The 17,347-nt window shown below is 46.0% G+C and overlaps 1 protein-coding gene across 1 annotated transcript in view; it reads left to right on the top strand.

The window, feature by feature from the left end:
- The window catches only part of Adgre1 (adhesion G protein-coupled receptor E1), an 81,947-nt gene extending 64,920 nt beyond the window's left edge, over positions 1-17,027 (top strand). The window contains exons 16-22 of the mRNA XM_017799094.2: positions 2,329-2,523; positions 4,578-4,813; positions 7,680-7,746; positions 9,120-9,211; positions 11,973-12,141; positions 13,551-13,655; positions 16,309-17,027. Coding sequence (XP_017654583.2) covers positions 2,329-2,523; positions 4,578-4,813; positions 7,680-7,746; positions 9,120-9,211; positions 11,973-12,141; positions 13,551-13,655; positions 16,309-16,314 — 870 coding nt within the window. The 3' untranslated portion in view covers positions 16,315-17,027. The remainder of the gene's footprint in view (positions 1-2,328; positions 2,524-4,577; positions 4,814-7,679; positions 7,747-9,119; positions 9,212-11,972; positions 12,142-13,550; positions 13,656-16,308) is intronic.
- The last annotated feature ends 320 nt before the right edge of the window (positions 17,028-17,347 follow it).

The following is a 17,347-nucleotide window of genomic DNA, read 5'->3' as shown; positions in this document are numbered from 1 at the left end:
TGGTATTTGGTGAGGATATGTTATTTTGGTTTTTCATGTTATTATTTTTTATCCGTGATTTTGACATGTGAATTTCTTTCATAGTTTCTGATTCTTGTGTGAGACTCAAACCTTCAAGTTTAGGTCTGCTTCTTTTTGTGAACTTTATGTCCCTTTGTGGTTTACATTTTGGTTGTGAAAAGCTGGTTCCTCTAAGCTTCCAGTTCTCTCTTTTGATTTTATATTGGAGTGGCCAGATTGCTTTTGTCTTCAGGAGTTCCCACAGCAGCCCAAGTCAGATGAGGATCAGATGCTCTCAGGAGGTCTGGATCCCTCCAGGAAAGATTTTGGCCTCAGGAGTTTGGGAGTTGGACTGGCCTGGGAGCAGGGCCCAGGAAAGATGCTGGTCTCAGGCAGCTGGTGCTACCCAGAGATGCAAAGGCAGATGAGGGTGGGAAGAGGCCCTTAGGGCTCCTGGGGATTGCACTGAGGCACTGGGTTGGTTTGGATGCAAAGGATCAGGAAAGAGCAGGATCTGAGGCCCTCTTTTGACCTCTGAGGGCATTGCACAACACGGGTGCACTTACACAGATGCAGGCAATATGCTCATACACATAAAATAAATAAAAATGACAAAATGTTTTTTAAAAATGAGGTGAAAGTCTTAGCTCCAGAGGTGCAGAGTGCCATAGAGGACTGCGTGACTTAGGGCTTGAAGGAGCTGGGTACAGAGCAAGAGCGGTTCCCTTTGATGTCGTCTCGGTCACGTCACAGCTGTGCTCTCTTGGATAACACCTAAGCTCTCTCATGTCCAAACAGAACCAGAGGGGCTGGAGAAATGACTCAGTGGTTAAGAGCATGTGCTGCTGCCCCAGAATTCAGTTCCTGGTGTCCACATCAGGCAGCTCACAATTGCAGAGACAGGTGGATCCTGGGGCCAGTGAGAATCCCTGTCTCAAAACTCTGGGTAGTAGCCGGGCGTGGTGGTGCATGCCTTTAATCCCAGCACTCGGGAGGCAGAGGCAGGAGGATCTCTGTGAGTTCCAGGCCAGCCTGATCTACATAGTGAATTCCAGGCCAGCTGGGGCTATAATCACCCTCTGGATCTCTGGATAGTGTTCTTGAGGATGGTGCTTGAGGATGTCCTCCAGCCTCCACATGTACATGCATATATGTGCACATGCACATGTGTGCAAATGCACCTGAACACATGCACCTGGACATGTACATGTGCACACACATATAAAATATATATGAAATAAAGCAGCTATTAGTAAAATTCTATATTATTATTAATAATATTTTTTTGATACAGGGTCTCTCTGTAGCTCAAGCTGATCTGGAGCTGGAACTCACTATGTAGACCAAGCTGGCCTCAATCTCCCAGAGATCCACTTGTCTCTGTCTCTGGAATACTGGGATTAAAGGCATGTACCATCACACCATCTTATATTTTTACAGATTAGTAAACCAAGGCACAAAGCACATAAGAGTCTCGTTCAAACTCTTACATCTGGGAACTGGCAAAATTATGGGCAGTTTTCTTAACAATTTTGTGACAACATTGTACAGAGGACCCCATGATATAGTGCCTGGCATTATCCTTAACACAGAGAAGGTACTCAAATAAATGTCATGAAGTTTAAAACTCCCCTTGAATAAACAGCACAGGAAAAGGATTTTTGTCATGTTCGGTTCCCTGATGTTGGAGCATCTTCAGAATCACAGTGAGCAGGATTCGGTTTGAGAATCCTGAATACCACCTCAGGTATTTCAAGTAGTGAGGGATTTAATAAAGTCCACTGTGTACACACTGAAAGGAGATGGGGAGTTGAAATTTCCAGGCTGACACTTGGGTTTTAGCTTCTAAATCTTTCCGCTCGATCCAAAAGGCTCAGAAATTGCTGAGGCCATGCGCTCCCGTCCCTATGCAACTGGGGACTGAAGAGCTGGAATGTAGATGTAGCACCAGCTCACTCCTGTCTGCACAAGGCTGGTAGTTTCCTTTTTTCTGCCTTTCCAAACTTTCATGGGTATTCTCAATGAGAATCTACATGCCAGCCAGGATCTCCATGGCAAGGGATTTTGGGAACTGTTGTTTGTAGATGGCCCCTCTAGTAACATGGAAGACACAGTAGATGTGTGGGTAGGAATGAGCGCTCAGGGATGCCAGTGGATTGCCAAGGAGCAACATGAGAAATACCCAGTTCATTCTGAGCGTCAAGGGGACAGAAGCCCTAGACCTTTTTACCAACCAGGGAGGTTTGGGAAAGTTGTTTTTATCTTTCCTGAGGTTGAGGGTGATTTCAGTTCTCTTCTGAGGCTAACAATGGATGTCCTTCTTGACAGATGGAGTTCTCCTTGTACGCCATCAGCCATGTGGGTATCATCATCTCCCTGGTGTGCCTTGCCTTGGCCATTGCCACCTTCCTGCTGTGTCGTGCCATTCAGAACCACAACACATACCTGCACCTGCACCTCTGTGTGTGTCTCTTCTTGGCCAAGATTCTCTTCCTCACTGGTATAGATAAAACTGACAACCAGGTCAGTATACCTTGGGCTGTGGCCCTATCCAACCCCATCACTTGCCCATAGGCCTCTGCTCATCACCATTCAGTTCCCTCCCTTGGGGTCTTTGCACATGCTGTGTCCTCTGCTAGTAATAATAACCACCAGCCTCTGTTGTATAACTCTGTTCCTGGGGAGATGTGAATAAATGTCTACTGCAGATATGGAACCAAAGACAGACCAAAGCAAGGAAATCCAACCTTGTGAACCAATGAGTTTTATTGGGGTTCCTTACAGGAGTATAGGTGAGGGGTTACAGATGCAGAAATGACTCAGAGACAGCGCACCATCATAGTCCATCCCAGCATGGGTGACAGCTCATGAGAGCTGGAAACTTGGAGTGCACTGCACAGCTGTAGGCAGCTTGACAGGTTGCAGTGTCCTTTCCAGGCAGTTTGGTTGGTCTGAGCCTTTTCCAGGCAGTTCAGCTTGTCTGAAAGCCTTCTAGGTGCTCTGAAGGTTGGGGAGCAGCTCCCAGCAGTCCTTAGAGCTTCTATAAGCTGGAGGAGGGAGGGGGCAGTGAATCCAGTCAGTTTCCATTTGACTTCTTGTGACAGGTGTCGTTTAAAATCAAAACACTTACCTTGTTATGAATTGTTCTGATTCCTTCAGTTACACACACACATGCTCTCTCTCTCTCCTCTCTCTCTCTCTCTCCTCTCTCTCTCTCTCTCTCTCTCTCTCTCTCTCTCTCTCTGTGTGTCTGTGTACACGTGTGCAGGTGCAGGTACATGTGTGTGCACATGCGTGTGGAGGCTAGAAGCCAACCTTGTGAAGTCATCCTAGGTCTTTCCTTAGGATTCATCTACCTTACATTTTTTTCCTTATGCATTTGTGTGTGTGTGTGTTGTGTGTGTATGTATATGCATGTTTGCATGTACATGAGCGTACATGTGGTGTGCATGAAAGTTTGCATGCGTGTGAGAAGAAAAGCAACAGGACAGGCAAGCTGAAAATCCCAGAAGCTGCCAGGAAGGGAGATGCAGAAAAAGCCATGCCCTTTCAGTTAGGCATGGAGGTCAGAGAAATCGTGAGGATGCCTAGGGTGTCTGGGAAGGCTTGCTTAGGAGTGCCGAGCCACAGATCTGAGTTTAGAGGGCACTGAATTCCAGGCTCTTGTCTCTCAGGGCAAAGAACTGGACCAGGGATACCTGTTAAGAAATGGAAATAGAGACAGCTTATTTAAAAAGGAAAAAGGGGGCTGGAGAGATGGGTCAGCGTTTAACAGTACTGGCTACTCTTGCAGAGGACCTGAGTTCAGTTCTGTGCACCCACATGGAGACTGAGAATGGTCTGTAACCCCAGCTCCAGGGGGGATCCAATGGCCTTTTCTGACTTCTGTGGGCATCTGCACTGACACGCCCAAACCCATACATAGACTCACACATATACATAATTAAAAAATAAAATAGATATTAAAAATTTTTTGCTTTTAAAAAGTTTTATGTGTATGTGTACATTGCGTGCATGTATGCAAGTGCACCCATGTTGTGTAATGCCCACAGAAGAGGGCATAGGATCTCCTGGGACAGGAATTACTGGCAGTTGTTAGTCACCAGTGGTTGCTGGCATTCGAACCCAGGACTTCGGCAAGAACAGTCAGTGCTCTTAACAGCTGAGCCATCTCTCTTGGCCCCAAATAGATCTTTTTTAAACAAAGAAATATTTGAGGCATGAATGAATGGGTCATGTGCTAACTTTTCTTAGAGAGATAGGAACAAATGTCTAACCACACCAAGTAGGGCACCAGCAACACACCAGAGAATCAGTTCCACCGAAGTCCTAGTTAGTGAACCAGATGAGTTTAACTGGATTTGTCTACAGAGCATGGGTGAGGGATTCGTTACAGGAAGATGGACAGCCCCCAAAACATCTGCATCACTGCAGTCTCACCCTATCATGGGAAGCTGCCACTGCAAAGTCCCACCCGATCATGGATGGTGATGGGATGACCGTTATGCCCACAGGATCATTATACCCTCAACCTTGTCCACACTGGGGACCCTCACATCCCGCTTTCTTCTCTGCAGACAGCCTGTGCCATCATCGCTGGATTTTTGCACTACCTTTTCCTTGCTTGCTTTTTCTGGATGCTGGTGGAGGCGGTGATGCTGTTCCTGATGGTGAGGAACCTGAAGGTGGTGAATTATTTCAGTTCTCGCAGAGTCAAGATGGTGCACCTCTGTGCCTTTGGCTACGGGCTACCGGGACTGGTGGTTATCATCTCCACCAGCTCACAGCCTCATAGCTATGGGATGCATAATCGGTGAGTGGCACTTTCTTCTCTTTCTAAAGTCCTTGACGCCAGGGTTCATGACAATTATGCACTTTTATCATTGCGGCAACAAGAATAACAAGAAACAACTTAAGGGAGCAAGGGTTTATTTTGAAATACAGTCGTGACGGGGAAGGCACAGCGGCTGGAGCAGGAGGAAGCTGGTCACATCGAATCCACAGTCAGGAAGTGAGTGTGGGCAGGAAGTGGGCTGGGCTTTAGAAAACCTTAAGGCTTGGGGCTGGAGAGATGGCTCAGCCATTAAGAGCCCCAGCTTCTTCTGCAGAGGACCAGGGTTCTGTTCCCAGTGCCCACACAGTGGTAACAGTCGTCTGTAACTCCAGTTCCAGGAGATCCAACGTCCTCTTCTGGCCTCCATGGGTATTGTACACATGGATGCACTTACATCCATGCAGGCAATACACTCATACACACAAAATTTAAAAAAAACCCTCAAGGCTTGGCCCTGGTGGCCCACTTGCTCCAGTGAGGATCCATGGAGCCCGACACCAAGTGTTCAAACACGTGACCCCGTGGGGCATTCCACATTCCAGCTGCGGTGACCACATGGGTAGAGCAGCAGCTCTTGCAGTGGCACCTTGGTCAGGCAACCGGCTGGAGGCTTTCTGCTCCACCCTGATAGATGATGTGGTTAGGCAAGGATGATGATCGTAAGTAGGCAGCAAAGCCCTTGTGCTAGAGGCCATTGATCAGGCCTAGTGTTCCTAAAGGAGGTTTCTTCTAGCTGGCTTAGAGTGAGCTGTGCAATCTGCTTCTTGTGGAAAGGGAGCGTGGTAGTGCTGTTAGTACCAACCACGGCAGGCCTCCAGGCAAATGACTATTGCAGGCAAGTGAAGGGCTGCACTTGTACCAGTCACCCCAGGCCTCCATGCAAGGACAGGTTATATTTCTACTAATCCTGCACAGTCACCTCTTCAAAAGAAGGACTCTGCCAGTCACGGACCCATTGGGCCACCAGGAGAAATGCTGTCTATCTGGTCTGGATAAAAATGACTTAGAAAATGACATAGACGTTATTTAGAATGCACAGTGACTTATGTTGGTAAGAAATCTGCCACAAGCTGTTTGAAACAGTCATGGTACACAGTGCCTTCTGGAGTCTGAGTTGTGCTCTGACAGCAAGCAGCTGTGTTTACTGTGTAGCTCCTTCAAGCTTTGTGGGGTGTTCAAGGCAGCTGGGTTGTGGTGAGGGCAGGGGTCTAGATGCTTGACTGGAAGTCCTTCACTCAAGGCAACGTGGCACTAGGGAGGGTCTAACAGCTGTCAATCAGGGAGTCATCTCACCCTGGCCCACAGCACTGTAGCTTATTTAAAGAAAAAAAGGGGACCTACACTTATTAACACTGAGCATTGATTGGGCAGTACTTTACAGTGCTCTAACAATGATTAACTCCTGCCCTAGAGCCCCAGGGAGAGGTGGATCCCTCTAGTCCAGTTCAGTCATGTTGGCTTCCCAGTGGCTCACATTGTGCACAGCATAAGTGTAAGAACACCTATCATTTAGACTTACTCTGTGCACAGAGAACATTAGCTTGGACTAATTTGACTATTATTCTGATAGAGAATATCAGAGTACAGTTATTAAAAGTGGAGGCGGGCTAGAGAGATGGCTCAGTGGTTAAGAGCATGGGCTGCTTTCGCAGAGGAACTGGATTCGATTCCCAACACCCACATGGCGGCTGTGGCTAACAACCGTGTGTAACTCCAGTTCCAGGGAAATCCAATGCATGATATGGGTGCACTTACACACATTCAGACAATACACTCATACGTATAAAATAAAAATAATAAGTAAAATATTAAAAATAAAAGTGGAGGCATGATTGCTATATAGGAAAGCCAGAACATACATATTAGAAACATGATAGGAAGAGCCAATCTCCTTCCTCCCTCTTTTCCTGTCTTCCTAACAAGCAATTGCAGAATGCTCGGTCCATGCAAAGCTTTGCACTGAGTGGTATTTTATTATTGAATAAAACATTCAAGATCTAAATTTTCATTCACCTCACAGTCTAGTAGGAGCAGAAAAATTGCAAGTACACAAGAAACCAAAGAAGATATGCTTAAGAAAAGAAGAGGTACTATTCTTTAAAAAATGCAGAGTGCTCTGCTAGAGAGGGCCTAGGTGTTGGGATCCGTGTCTTAGCTAAGGAGGATCAGGAAGGAATTTTCACCAGAAGGAGCATTAGAGCTAAGATTTGCATGACACAGTGTCATCCAATGACATTTGAATAACTAGTGGAGAGTTCTGTGGATTAAAAGGTCTTACAAAGGTCATGAACTGATCATTACCTCTAACTCCAATTCTAGGTCAATGTCTCAGGAACATTTGCCCAGTAGGAAGTCTGAGCAAGGATGCACCTTGGTCCAAATGTCTCTGACATGACCCACCTCATTGTTCTAGTTTCATTCTGTTGCTGTGATAAACCAGACACAGCTTGGGGGAGGAAAGGGTTCATCTGGCTTACACTTCCAGGTCACAGTCCATCACTGAGGGAAGTCAGGGTAGGAACTCAAGCAGGAACTGAAGGAGAAGCCATGGGGGAATGCTACCTAGGCTGAGGCCTAGGGAGTGGGGCTGCCCACAGTGGGCTGAGGCCTCCTGCATCAGTTAATAATCGAGACAACCCCCACAGACATGCCCGCTGGCCAATTGGTCCTTGAAAATTCGTCAGTTGAAGCTCTTTTCTCAGATGACTCTCAGCTGTGTCAGGTTGATAAAGCTTACTAGGACATTCATTATGAGAATCGTCTATGAACCCCTTCCCAGTGTTCTCCATCAGTGAACTTTGCAAAGACCGAGACAAATGCTCACATCTCCTGCTCTCCTCCACAGCTGCTGGCTAAATACAGAGACTGGGTTCATCTGGAGTTTCCTGGGACCAGTCTGCACCATCATTGTGGTAAGGAAGCCATTTTATGAACTGATGATTTAGCAGAGGATCAAGGAGACTCAAGATTAGGAAGTGTTACCATGTAGCAAAACGGACATCTGGTTCCTTGCTTCTTAAAACTCCTTGTTGTGAGCCTGGTTTTTGAAATTTCCAAGGTGGTTGGAACTTCTTTGCCACTTCTCACTCACGCTGAGGTATAACACCCATGTGCATATGAACCTCCTTCACACATGTCCACACACATGCAAACATGCATACACACATCTACTTATGCCATTTAGGATACCCTGCCTAGGGTACAGTGCCACCCACAGTGGGTTGATCTTCCTGTTAAGAAAATCTCCCATGGGTGTGCTCAGAGGCCAGCCTTGCTCTAGATAATCCCTCACGGGTTTAGCCTGTGAGGTGTCAAGCTGGTAATTAATACTAACCATCACATGGTGGAGGCTGAGTTTGGGGGCCAGGGATGGAGGATCTTGAGAAGCTGGGAATTAAAGAAGATCCACAGAGCCGCTGGCAAATGAGACCTGTCTTATTTTTTCTGGACAAGGACACAAACTGCTGGGCAGGTGGCCACTGGGAGGGGACAACTCCCCCTTGATCCCAGGGATATTTTGTAGGAAGTTACATGAAGGTGGCTTCTTGCCCAAACTGGTTATATATTAGTTTATGTCACTGTTTCCTTTGGAGGGTCCCTGGACATCCGGTGTCTCACAGCCCTCTGCACGTCTAGTGTTAGCCATCTTGGCTCACACTGGAAATCCATATCAGCACCATGCTGTCTAAACACAAATCCCTCATGGCCCTGATTCCCTTCACACACCCACCTTGAGATGTTGAGGGAGTCTTTCAAGAGAATAAACCATCTGCTCCATGTGAAAGCCTATGATCTAAACCTTAATTTTGATGCTAATGGGACACATCTGGGGGAAATAAAGAAGTTCATGTGCAGATAACGAAGAGCAGTTTGTCTCATGGTGTCTGAAGTCACAAGGGTGTTCAGCTCTTTTGCATTTGGCATAGACTCGGCAGGCAGAGGAGTGGGCCAGTTTTATTACAAATGAAAGGGCAGGCTCTGGGTTAGCACCAGTGGATGATGCTGGCATTGAACATCTGCAGGTTCCCACCAGAAGGGGGATATACTACGTGATTCATCAGGGGTGAATGCTAGCCTTCTGCTGGTCATTCTAATCGGAAGTTGGGGCATCAATTAGATAAGTTGTCAGCGAAGAGTCAAGTCCTGGTTATTTTGGGCAGATGAATACTGGGTCACTGTCTGGCTTCCAGGATTTGTTACTAGAGGTCAGAGTAGTCTTTGTAGATGGACTGGCCATGGTCTGTTTGCACATCTAGCCTGTCCATCCATTTGCTCAATGTTGCAGATCAACTTTGTGCTCCTAACCTGGACCCTGTGGATCCTGAGGCAGAAGCTCTGCAGTGTCAATTCAGAAGTCTCCAAACTCAAAGACACCAGGTGCAGCTTCCTTTCCTGTCCTTGGCTACTTATCTCTGCCTTCTTTTGATGAAAGCTTACTGATCACATTTTCTGGTAAATCTTTTGTGCCTGGTTTGCAGGTATGTGTATGTGTTTGTGTGTGTGTGTGTGTGTGTGTGTGTGTGTGTATGTTTGTGTGTGTGTGTGTTCAGGTATGCATATGCAGGTGTATGTGGGTATGTGTGTGTAGGTCTGTGTGTGCAAGTGTGTGTGTATGCTTAGGTGTTTGTGCAGGTGTGTATGCAAGTGTGTGTGCGTAAATGTGTGTGTAGATGTCTGTGTGCAGGTGTGTATGTGCAGGATGTATGTGTAGGTATGTGTGTGCAAATGTCTCTTTGTGTATGTGCAAGTGGCTGTGCAGGTATGTGTGTGTGCAGCTGTGTGTGGATGTCAGATGACATCCTTGGGTGTCTGTCCTTGCTGTCCACCTCATTTGAAGTAGGATCTCTTTGATACCCTCCCTCCACCCCTGTGTACACCAGGTTGCTGCCTTTGAGCTTCCGCAGTTTCTCCTGTCTCCTTCCACCTCACAGGAGCATGGGGGGTGCAGATGCTCATGCCATGCACCCAGCTTTCTGTGAGCTCTCAAGATTTGAACCCAGGTCCTCACATTTGTACACCAAGCACTTACCCACCGAGCTGTCTCTAGCTTCTGATCACCCTTCAGATGCTCATGAGAGAGGAGCCATGAGGCTGGAGTAGAACAGCTGGGTCCAGATATGTGACCTCTGACACTACCAATGCTTTCTGTGACCTGTGTGGCATCACGTTACTTACACGACTTCTACAGAGCTCTGTTTCCTCCCATGCAGTGTGGGGTTATTAATGACGTTTGCCTTATGTGGCTAATAAGGTATTTATCACGGTTAATGGGAGTTTTGAGAGTTTCATAGATTGCAACTATTAATTTATCCTGTGTGAACACACACACACACACACACACACACACACACACACACGAGAAAGCATCATTTCAATTCTTTGAGATGTTTTGGCTATTTTGAGACAGGCTGTCACTTTGTAGCATGGGCAGCCTCAAGTTCCTGAGTCTGTTTTAAATTAAAATTTTTTTTTGTGTGTTTTGAGTGTATGAGTATTTTGGCTGCATGTATGTAAGTGCACCATGTCATGCAGTGCTCATGGAATCCAGAAGGGGGCATTGGATCCCCAGGAACTGGAGTTAGAACAGTTGTCAGCTGCCAGTGTGGGGGCTGAGAACTGAACCCAGGTTCTCCGCAAGAGCAGCTAGTGCTCTTAACTGTGGAGTCAGCTTTCCATCTCCAATTGGCTATCCTTGATATTTAAGCAAATGAAACCATTCAACATGTGGCCTTTGTCTGGATTCTTTTATTTATTCCGAAGTTTATAGGATCTAGTCACGTTGCATCAGGCATCACTGCCTCCTTCTTTAGTATTCAATTGATTGGACAGTCCACATTCTATTTAACCTATATTTATCTTTATTTATCCTATGGGCACATCCATTAGTGGACATGACATGGCCTATCTATACTATATTTATTCTATTCATTTATATGTTGATGAAGATTTGGTTATTTCCCACCTGAGGGAGAAGTGGGGGAAAGAGAGTGATTCCTTAATATGCATAGGGTTTCATTTTAAAAAATAATAAAAAAAGCTGAGTATGGTGATGCATGCCTTTAATTCCAGCACTTGGTGTTAAGGGTCCATAAAATTCCCTAAAGTGACCACTCGGACACCGAGTCTTAGTAAAAAGGAGAGCTTTATTGGAACCAACAGGTTGGGGACACAGACAATCTTGGGAGCTGTGCTGCGACCCTGAACAGTAAGAACGCAGGGCTTTTAAGAAGAAAAGCCACAAAAACCACAAGACAGGATGTCCATAGAAACTATACACAGAATAACCAAGGAAGGATTGGAACAACCTAGGGCTGATTTCCAGAGACTTTACCTATACAGCCATTGGCTGTCTTACCTGGGGCAGAACGTTCTTTTTCTTCTGCCCCAGATTATTCCCATAGAGACCATACACAGATGGATCAAGTATACTGTCATTGGCTAGCCCACCTGGGGCAGAACGTTCTATCTCTTCTGCCCCAGACCATTTCCATAGAAATCATAAGCAGATACCAGGAAAGGGTTCGAACAATGAAGGGGATTTCCAGAGTTAGGTGGAGGGGCCTGAGGGGCACTCTCTTTCATTGGGAGGCAGAGGCAGTAGGATCCCTGAGCCTGAGGCCAACCTGGGCTACAAAGAGACCCTGTCTCCACAAACCAAAACCAAAACCAAAAAAACAAAAGAAAAAAAAAAGACTTGGAACTATTAATTGGTGACAATTGCACATATGTGAATGTACTCAAAGATGCTTTATTGCACATTTTTCATAGTTAAAATGGTGGCTCTTACCTCGATACAATGAAGGCTCTCCAGTATTCCATGCTATGCCCCCACCGTTCCCTTAATGAGCCCCACATTTCTGGGCATTGGCTCCTTCCAGCTCTTCATTGTGGAACACCAAATCCATTCCACACCCACATCCAAATATCTTTGAACCCACCTGTACTGTAGTCCAGCTGCATTTTAATTGCCTGTAGGATGCAACTTTGTTATGCTTGAGATAGGGAGCTTCATTTTACCTTTATCCCCAGCCAGGTGGTGAGTCACCCGATGTCACCTTCAGACAGTTCCCATGGGATGCGTCCCATGGAGACAACTCCAAGTCTTACTACATTTCATTTTGTAAACATTCTCCTGCAGGTTGCTGACCTTCAAGGCCATAGCCCAGATCTTCGTGTTGGGTTGCTCCTGGGTGCTGGGCATTTTCCAGATTGGCCCCCTGGCGAGCATCATGGCATACCTGTTCACTATAATCAACAGCCTGCAGGGGGCGTTCATTTTCCTCATTCACTGTCTGCTCAACCGCCAGGTATGTGGCTGCAGCTTCCCACCTTCCTCTGTCCATATTCTCTGGACATGCCTGTACCAGATCCATTCCTCTGCACCCAGGAGGGTGTGTGTGTGTGTGTGTGTGTGTGTGTGTGTGTGTTCATGTGCATGCATGCTCTCCCTGTGGAGGCTAGAGGTGGAGTCATGCTTCACCTTCCACCTTATTAAAAAGATTTTAGGGGCTGGAGAGATGCTCAGCAGTTAAGTCACAGCTGCTTTTGCAGAGGATGGGGTTTGGTTCCCAGCACCATTATATGGGTGCTGGGAACAGCACCTGGGTCCTCTAGAAGAGCACCACATGCCCTTAATTGTGACACCATCTCTCCAGCCCCTCCACCACTTAGTTTTTGAGACAAGGTCTCTCACTGCAACTGGAGCATCAGTTTAGCTAGGCTGTCTGGCCAGCAAGTCCCAGGGATCCTAATGCCTCCACTTTCCCAGCACTGGGTTACAGACCCATGCCACCATGCTGGGCATTAACTTTTTTCTTTATTCCTGAGAATCTCATACATGTGTACAATGAAATACGGTCCTGTCTCCCCATTGCCCTCTTCAGCTCTTGTTACACCCCACACATCCTCTTATCAACTTCATGACTTTAATATATTTGCCAGGTGTGGTGGCACACGCCTTTAATCTCAGCACTCAGGAGGCAGAGGCAGGTAGATCTCTGTGAGATCCAGGCCAGCCTGGTCTACATAGTGAGTTCCAGGCCAACTATAGCTATAAGGAGACCCTGTCTCAAAAAACAGGTGGCCTGGAACTGGCTATGTAGACCAGGCTGGTCTTGATCTCACAGAGATCTGCCTGCCTTTGCCTCCCAAGTGCTGGGATAAAAGGCAAGTGCCACCGTTCCCAGCCATGTCTTTTTAAAAATAAATAACTCACTAAGTCCAGTTAGTCCTGCCCATATGTGCATGGGTGTGGAACCGTGCTCTGGAACATGGAAATCCTATCAGTAGCAACATCCTCAAAAAAGAATGATTCTATCTCCTCAAGAAACTGTCAATGCCAATAGATCCTCAGCAAGGGGTGGAGACTGCCTAACTCCACCCATGCTGGAATTCTGACTGGCTGGATCTTGTGCAGGTGACCACAGTTGCCGTGAGCTCATGAGTCAATGCTCCTGTCATGTGCAGAAGACAGCAGCTCACAGTGCCCTTCCCCATTCTCTGGCTTTTACATTCTCTCCTCCTCTTGTTTTCTGAGCCTTGGTTGGGGGGTGAGTGTGTGTCTATAGGTGTCTTGTTTAGGGCTGAGCACTTTGCTGGGCTTTTTATGTGGGTGATGGGAATCTGGGCTTAGGTGCCGATGGCCCTCAGCAAGCACCTTACTGACCAAACCATTTCTCCAACCCAGTTTATCTTCCTCTGATGCATCTGTCTCCAGGTACGAGAAGAATACAGGAAATTCATCATCAGGAAGACTGAGCCCAGCTCCCATTCACAGACTTCAGGAATCTTACTGTCATCCATGCCTTCTACTTCCAAGACGGTGAGAGACTGTGCACTTCCCACAGGTGCTCTTTAGAAAGAACACAGGGTGCTCAGCAGCGCCAAAAGCTGCTGTGTACCAGTTACTGACTGGGTGCTAAGTGCACTCATTTCAGTTGGCTTATTGAGTTGTAGGGCATAAGGCAGGGGATGTTGGGAGCCAGGATGTGTGGGCTTATCTGCCAGTGTTCCCCCTTATTAAGTGTGCCATAAAGGGGAAGACTTCTAGAGATGTACGTTGAGGGTTTTATCTTGCTCAAGGGCTATCAACTAGATGTCATTACCGGTTCAAAAGAAAATGAAATTTGACATGACTTCAGTTGAGTTGCCCATTAACAGATGAATGTATTGAAAGAAAGATGGTGTATCAGCTGTTATTGCTGGGACAAAATATCTGACAAAAACATCTTCAGGAAGAAAGGGTGTATCTTGGCTCATGGTTAAGGGCACAGTCCATCCTGGTGGAGAAGACACGGTAGCAGGAGGTGAGGCAGCTGGTCACATGGCACCCACAGTCAGGAAGCAGCGAGATGAGTGCCACTGCTCAGCTCACTTCCTCCTTACTGTGCAGTCCGAGACCTCAGTCCGGGGATGGTGCTGCCCACAGTCACAGCAGCCCTCCCACCTGGTCTAGAGCATCCCCCACAGACACGCCAACAAGGTTGTCTCCTAGATGATTCTAGATCCTGTCAAGTTGATAATTGGTATGACCATCACACAGCAGAGTTTCATTTATCATAAAGAAAAAAAAAGTCCTTTTCAGGAACGTGGTTGGAACTGGAGATCATTGTGTTAAGAGAAATAATCCAGACACAGAAATAGAAATATCACACACACATTTTCTCTCGTATGTGGAATCTAGGTTATAAAAGGCATACAAGTAGAAGGGCAGTCATTTGGGAAGAGAAAGAACTAGTGGGGGTAGGGAGAGAGAAAAGAGGGTAAGTAGTAGGGTGCTTTTGATCAAAGTACATGATGTACATACATGGAAATGCTACAGAAAACCCTGTCATTTATACAACGGACATACACTAGTAAAGAAAAAGCAAAGGCATGTTATTTACCATATCAATGGGCTTTGCCTCAAGTTTTACCTTAGTAGAATTCCATACTATGACCTCACTATTCATTTAATGCATACCAAGACTTTGGATATGTGGGTCTGTATTAGTTTCATTCTGCTGCTGTAATAAAATGCCCTGACAAGAGCACTTAAGGGAGACAGGGTTTATTTGGCTCAGAATTCCGGGTGACAGTCCTTCATGACAGGAAAGTCACAGGAACAGGTGCTGGAGAGAGCTGGTCACATCACACCCACAGTCAAGAGCTGATGCAGGCATGCACGTGTTCAGCTGTTTCTCTGGTTCTGAATAGTTTAGAATTACCAGAGCCACCCACAGTGGGTGGGTTCTCCTACATCAGTTAATGTAATCAAGACAGCCTCTCACAGACATGTTTGCAGGCCACCCTGATCTTGACAGTCCTTCACTGAGACTGTCATCCCAAGTGGTTCGAGATTGTGTCAAGTTGACAATTAAAACCAACGATCACAGGAGTATTTTTACTCTATGAGCAAAATTCTGTCCAATATGTATACACAAACATCTTTGCATCTATATGTAAATATAGGGAAATTTCGTTTATATGTATGTGTATGATATATTTACATACACAAGAAGTAAATGTAAATATGCCTATATTTCGACTCTATAAAATTTACTCTTCCAAAATTTTAAGTTTGCTAATTTCATGTAATATATTTTGATTGAATTTAGATCCCCTCCCCTCCTGCTACTTCTCAGCTCTTCCCCTAATTTCATATATTTTCTTACGTGTGTGTGTGTTATATATATATATGCCAACCTGTGTCCCCAAATGCCCTCTGGAGTACTGGAGTAAGTCCATCCACTGGAGCCTGGTCAACCTATCAAGAGTCTCTTAACTGTGACAAACTCTCCCCCTCCCAGCAGCCATTGGTTGCTAATAGCTCCTCAGGTGGGGTTGGAGTTTCTTGATGTGAAGGACTAAACCCAGGGGCTCACAATTCTAGGCTTTAATCTCTCATTGTGGGGAAGTCACAGTGGCGGGGGCTCGAAGCAGGCAGTCACATCATATCTAGTCAAGAGCAAAGAAAAATGAACAAAAGCACGCCTACTGCTTGGCTTGCTTTCTCTTTAATACAGCCAGCCCAGGACCCAAACCCAGGGAATGATGCTGGCCACAATGGGCAGGTCTTCTTACTACAATGAACACAAGTAAGAAAACTCTCACAGGCATGACCACAGGCCTACCTGATCCAGGCAATCCTTTATTGATGTTCTCCTCCCAGGTGAGTCTAGATTGTGACACGTTGACAGTTAAAATTAAGCATCAAGGGTGTCATATTCCTCAGAGCTGTGGCCCTGACAAATTGCCCATGCTCTTGTAAATAATGCCCAATGATGCTCATGTAAACACCTCCAGTGAACCCCAGTGGGTCAAAAAAACAGGACAATCATGTTAAACCTTTCAATGCATAGGCTTCTAGTCTGTTTCTGTATTTATCTCAGTGTATATTTATCTCAGACTGGTGCCTCTGTAGAGACGACCTTTGCAATCATGCTTGTATTAATTCTGCTTTAATCTCTAAGGAAATTCTCCTTTTTCTCTCCTAGGGTTAACATCCTTTTTTACTTTCAAACATGATGTGAAATAGAATGTGAGGATTTCAAGCGCCTGCAGGAGTCCACTTTGAAATCTCTTTGTGGCTTATTATGGAAATTCAGGGTTTCCCTGGTTTAGGCTTAGAAATGTCCTTGTTAATTCAAATATGCATGGCGGAGTCAAACTCCCAGAGTTTCATGCGCTGATGAGAAAAATTTGCTACTCCAGATTAGTGTTATCTTCCGTAGCCTGCAACTGTGAATCTCCAGAAGATTGGCAGGTAACAACGGCGAGCCTGGGAGTGCGTCACTGTGTTTTCTCCTGCGGTCACGGCGCATGGCTCCAAGCACACCCTCTATCACCAATTGGGTACTGGACACAGAGTAGCTTTTAATAAAAGATTTGTTGTCTGTCTGAGTGATTTACCCTAAGAGAAAAACTCTTCATGTTTCTTTTAATCATTTATTTAATTTCATACACGTATACACTGATCATATCCTCCCCAACTTCCCCCTCTCCCCCTGAACAACGCCAACATGTTCCCCTCCCACCTTCACATTTTCTGTCTCTCTCTGTCTTTCTCTCTGTCTCTCTCTCATAGCTCAGGGAGTTGAAGTAGCATATTAACTGATCTTCTTGGCTTGACATTGTGCGGGTAACCATAGCTACAGTGAGTTCATGAGTGCAACGGCTGCAAAGCGTCCAGAAGTCAGCATTTCACAGCTCTCCTCCCCATCCTCTACTCTCACATTCTGTCCACCTCCTCTTCTGCCATAATCCCTGAGCCTTGGAGAGTTTGTAGCAGTGCCTCATTTAGGGGTGAGCACTCCACAGTGAGCACTCAATGGTCACATATTCTCAGCACATTGACCAGGTTAGCCAGGCTCCAGTGGATGAACCAACACCAGGGCCATTTAGGGACACAAATCTGACTCTATAGGACTTTATATAGACACACATATAAAATATAAATAAAATAGAGCAGAAAGTGGAGGACTTTATATAGACACACATATAAAATATAAATAAAATAGAGCAGAAAGTGGAGGG

The sequence above is a fragment of the Nannospalax galili genome, unplaced genomic scaffold (genome assembly GCF_000622305.1).
Source record: "Nannospalax galili isolate Female #2095 unplaced genomic scaffold, S.galili_v1.0 scaffold77, whole genome shotgun sequence".
Taxonomy (NCBI): Eukaryota; Metazoa; Chordata; class Mammalia; order Rodentia; family Spalacidae; genus Nannospalax; species Nannospalax galili.
The sequence above is the reverse complement of the archived record's forward strand: the minus strand, read 5'-3'. Positions and strand labels throughout refer to the sequence as shown.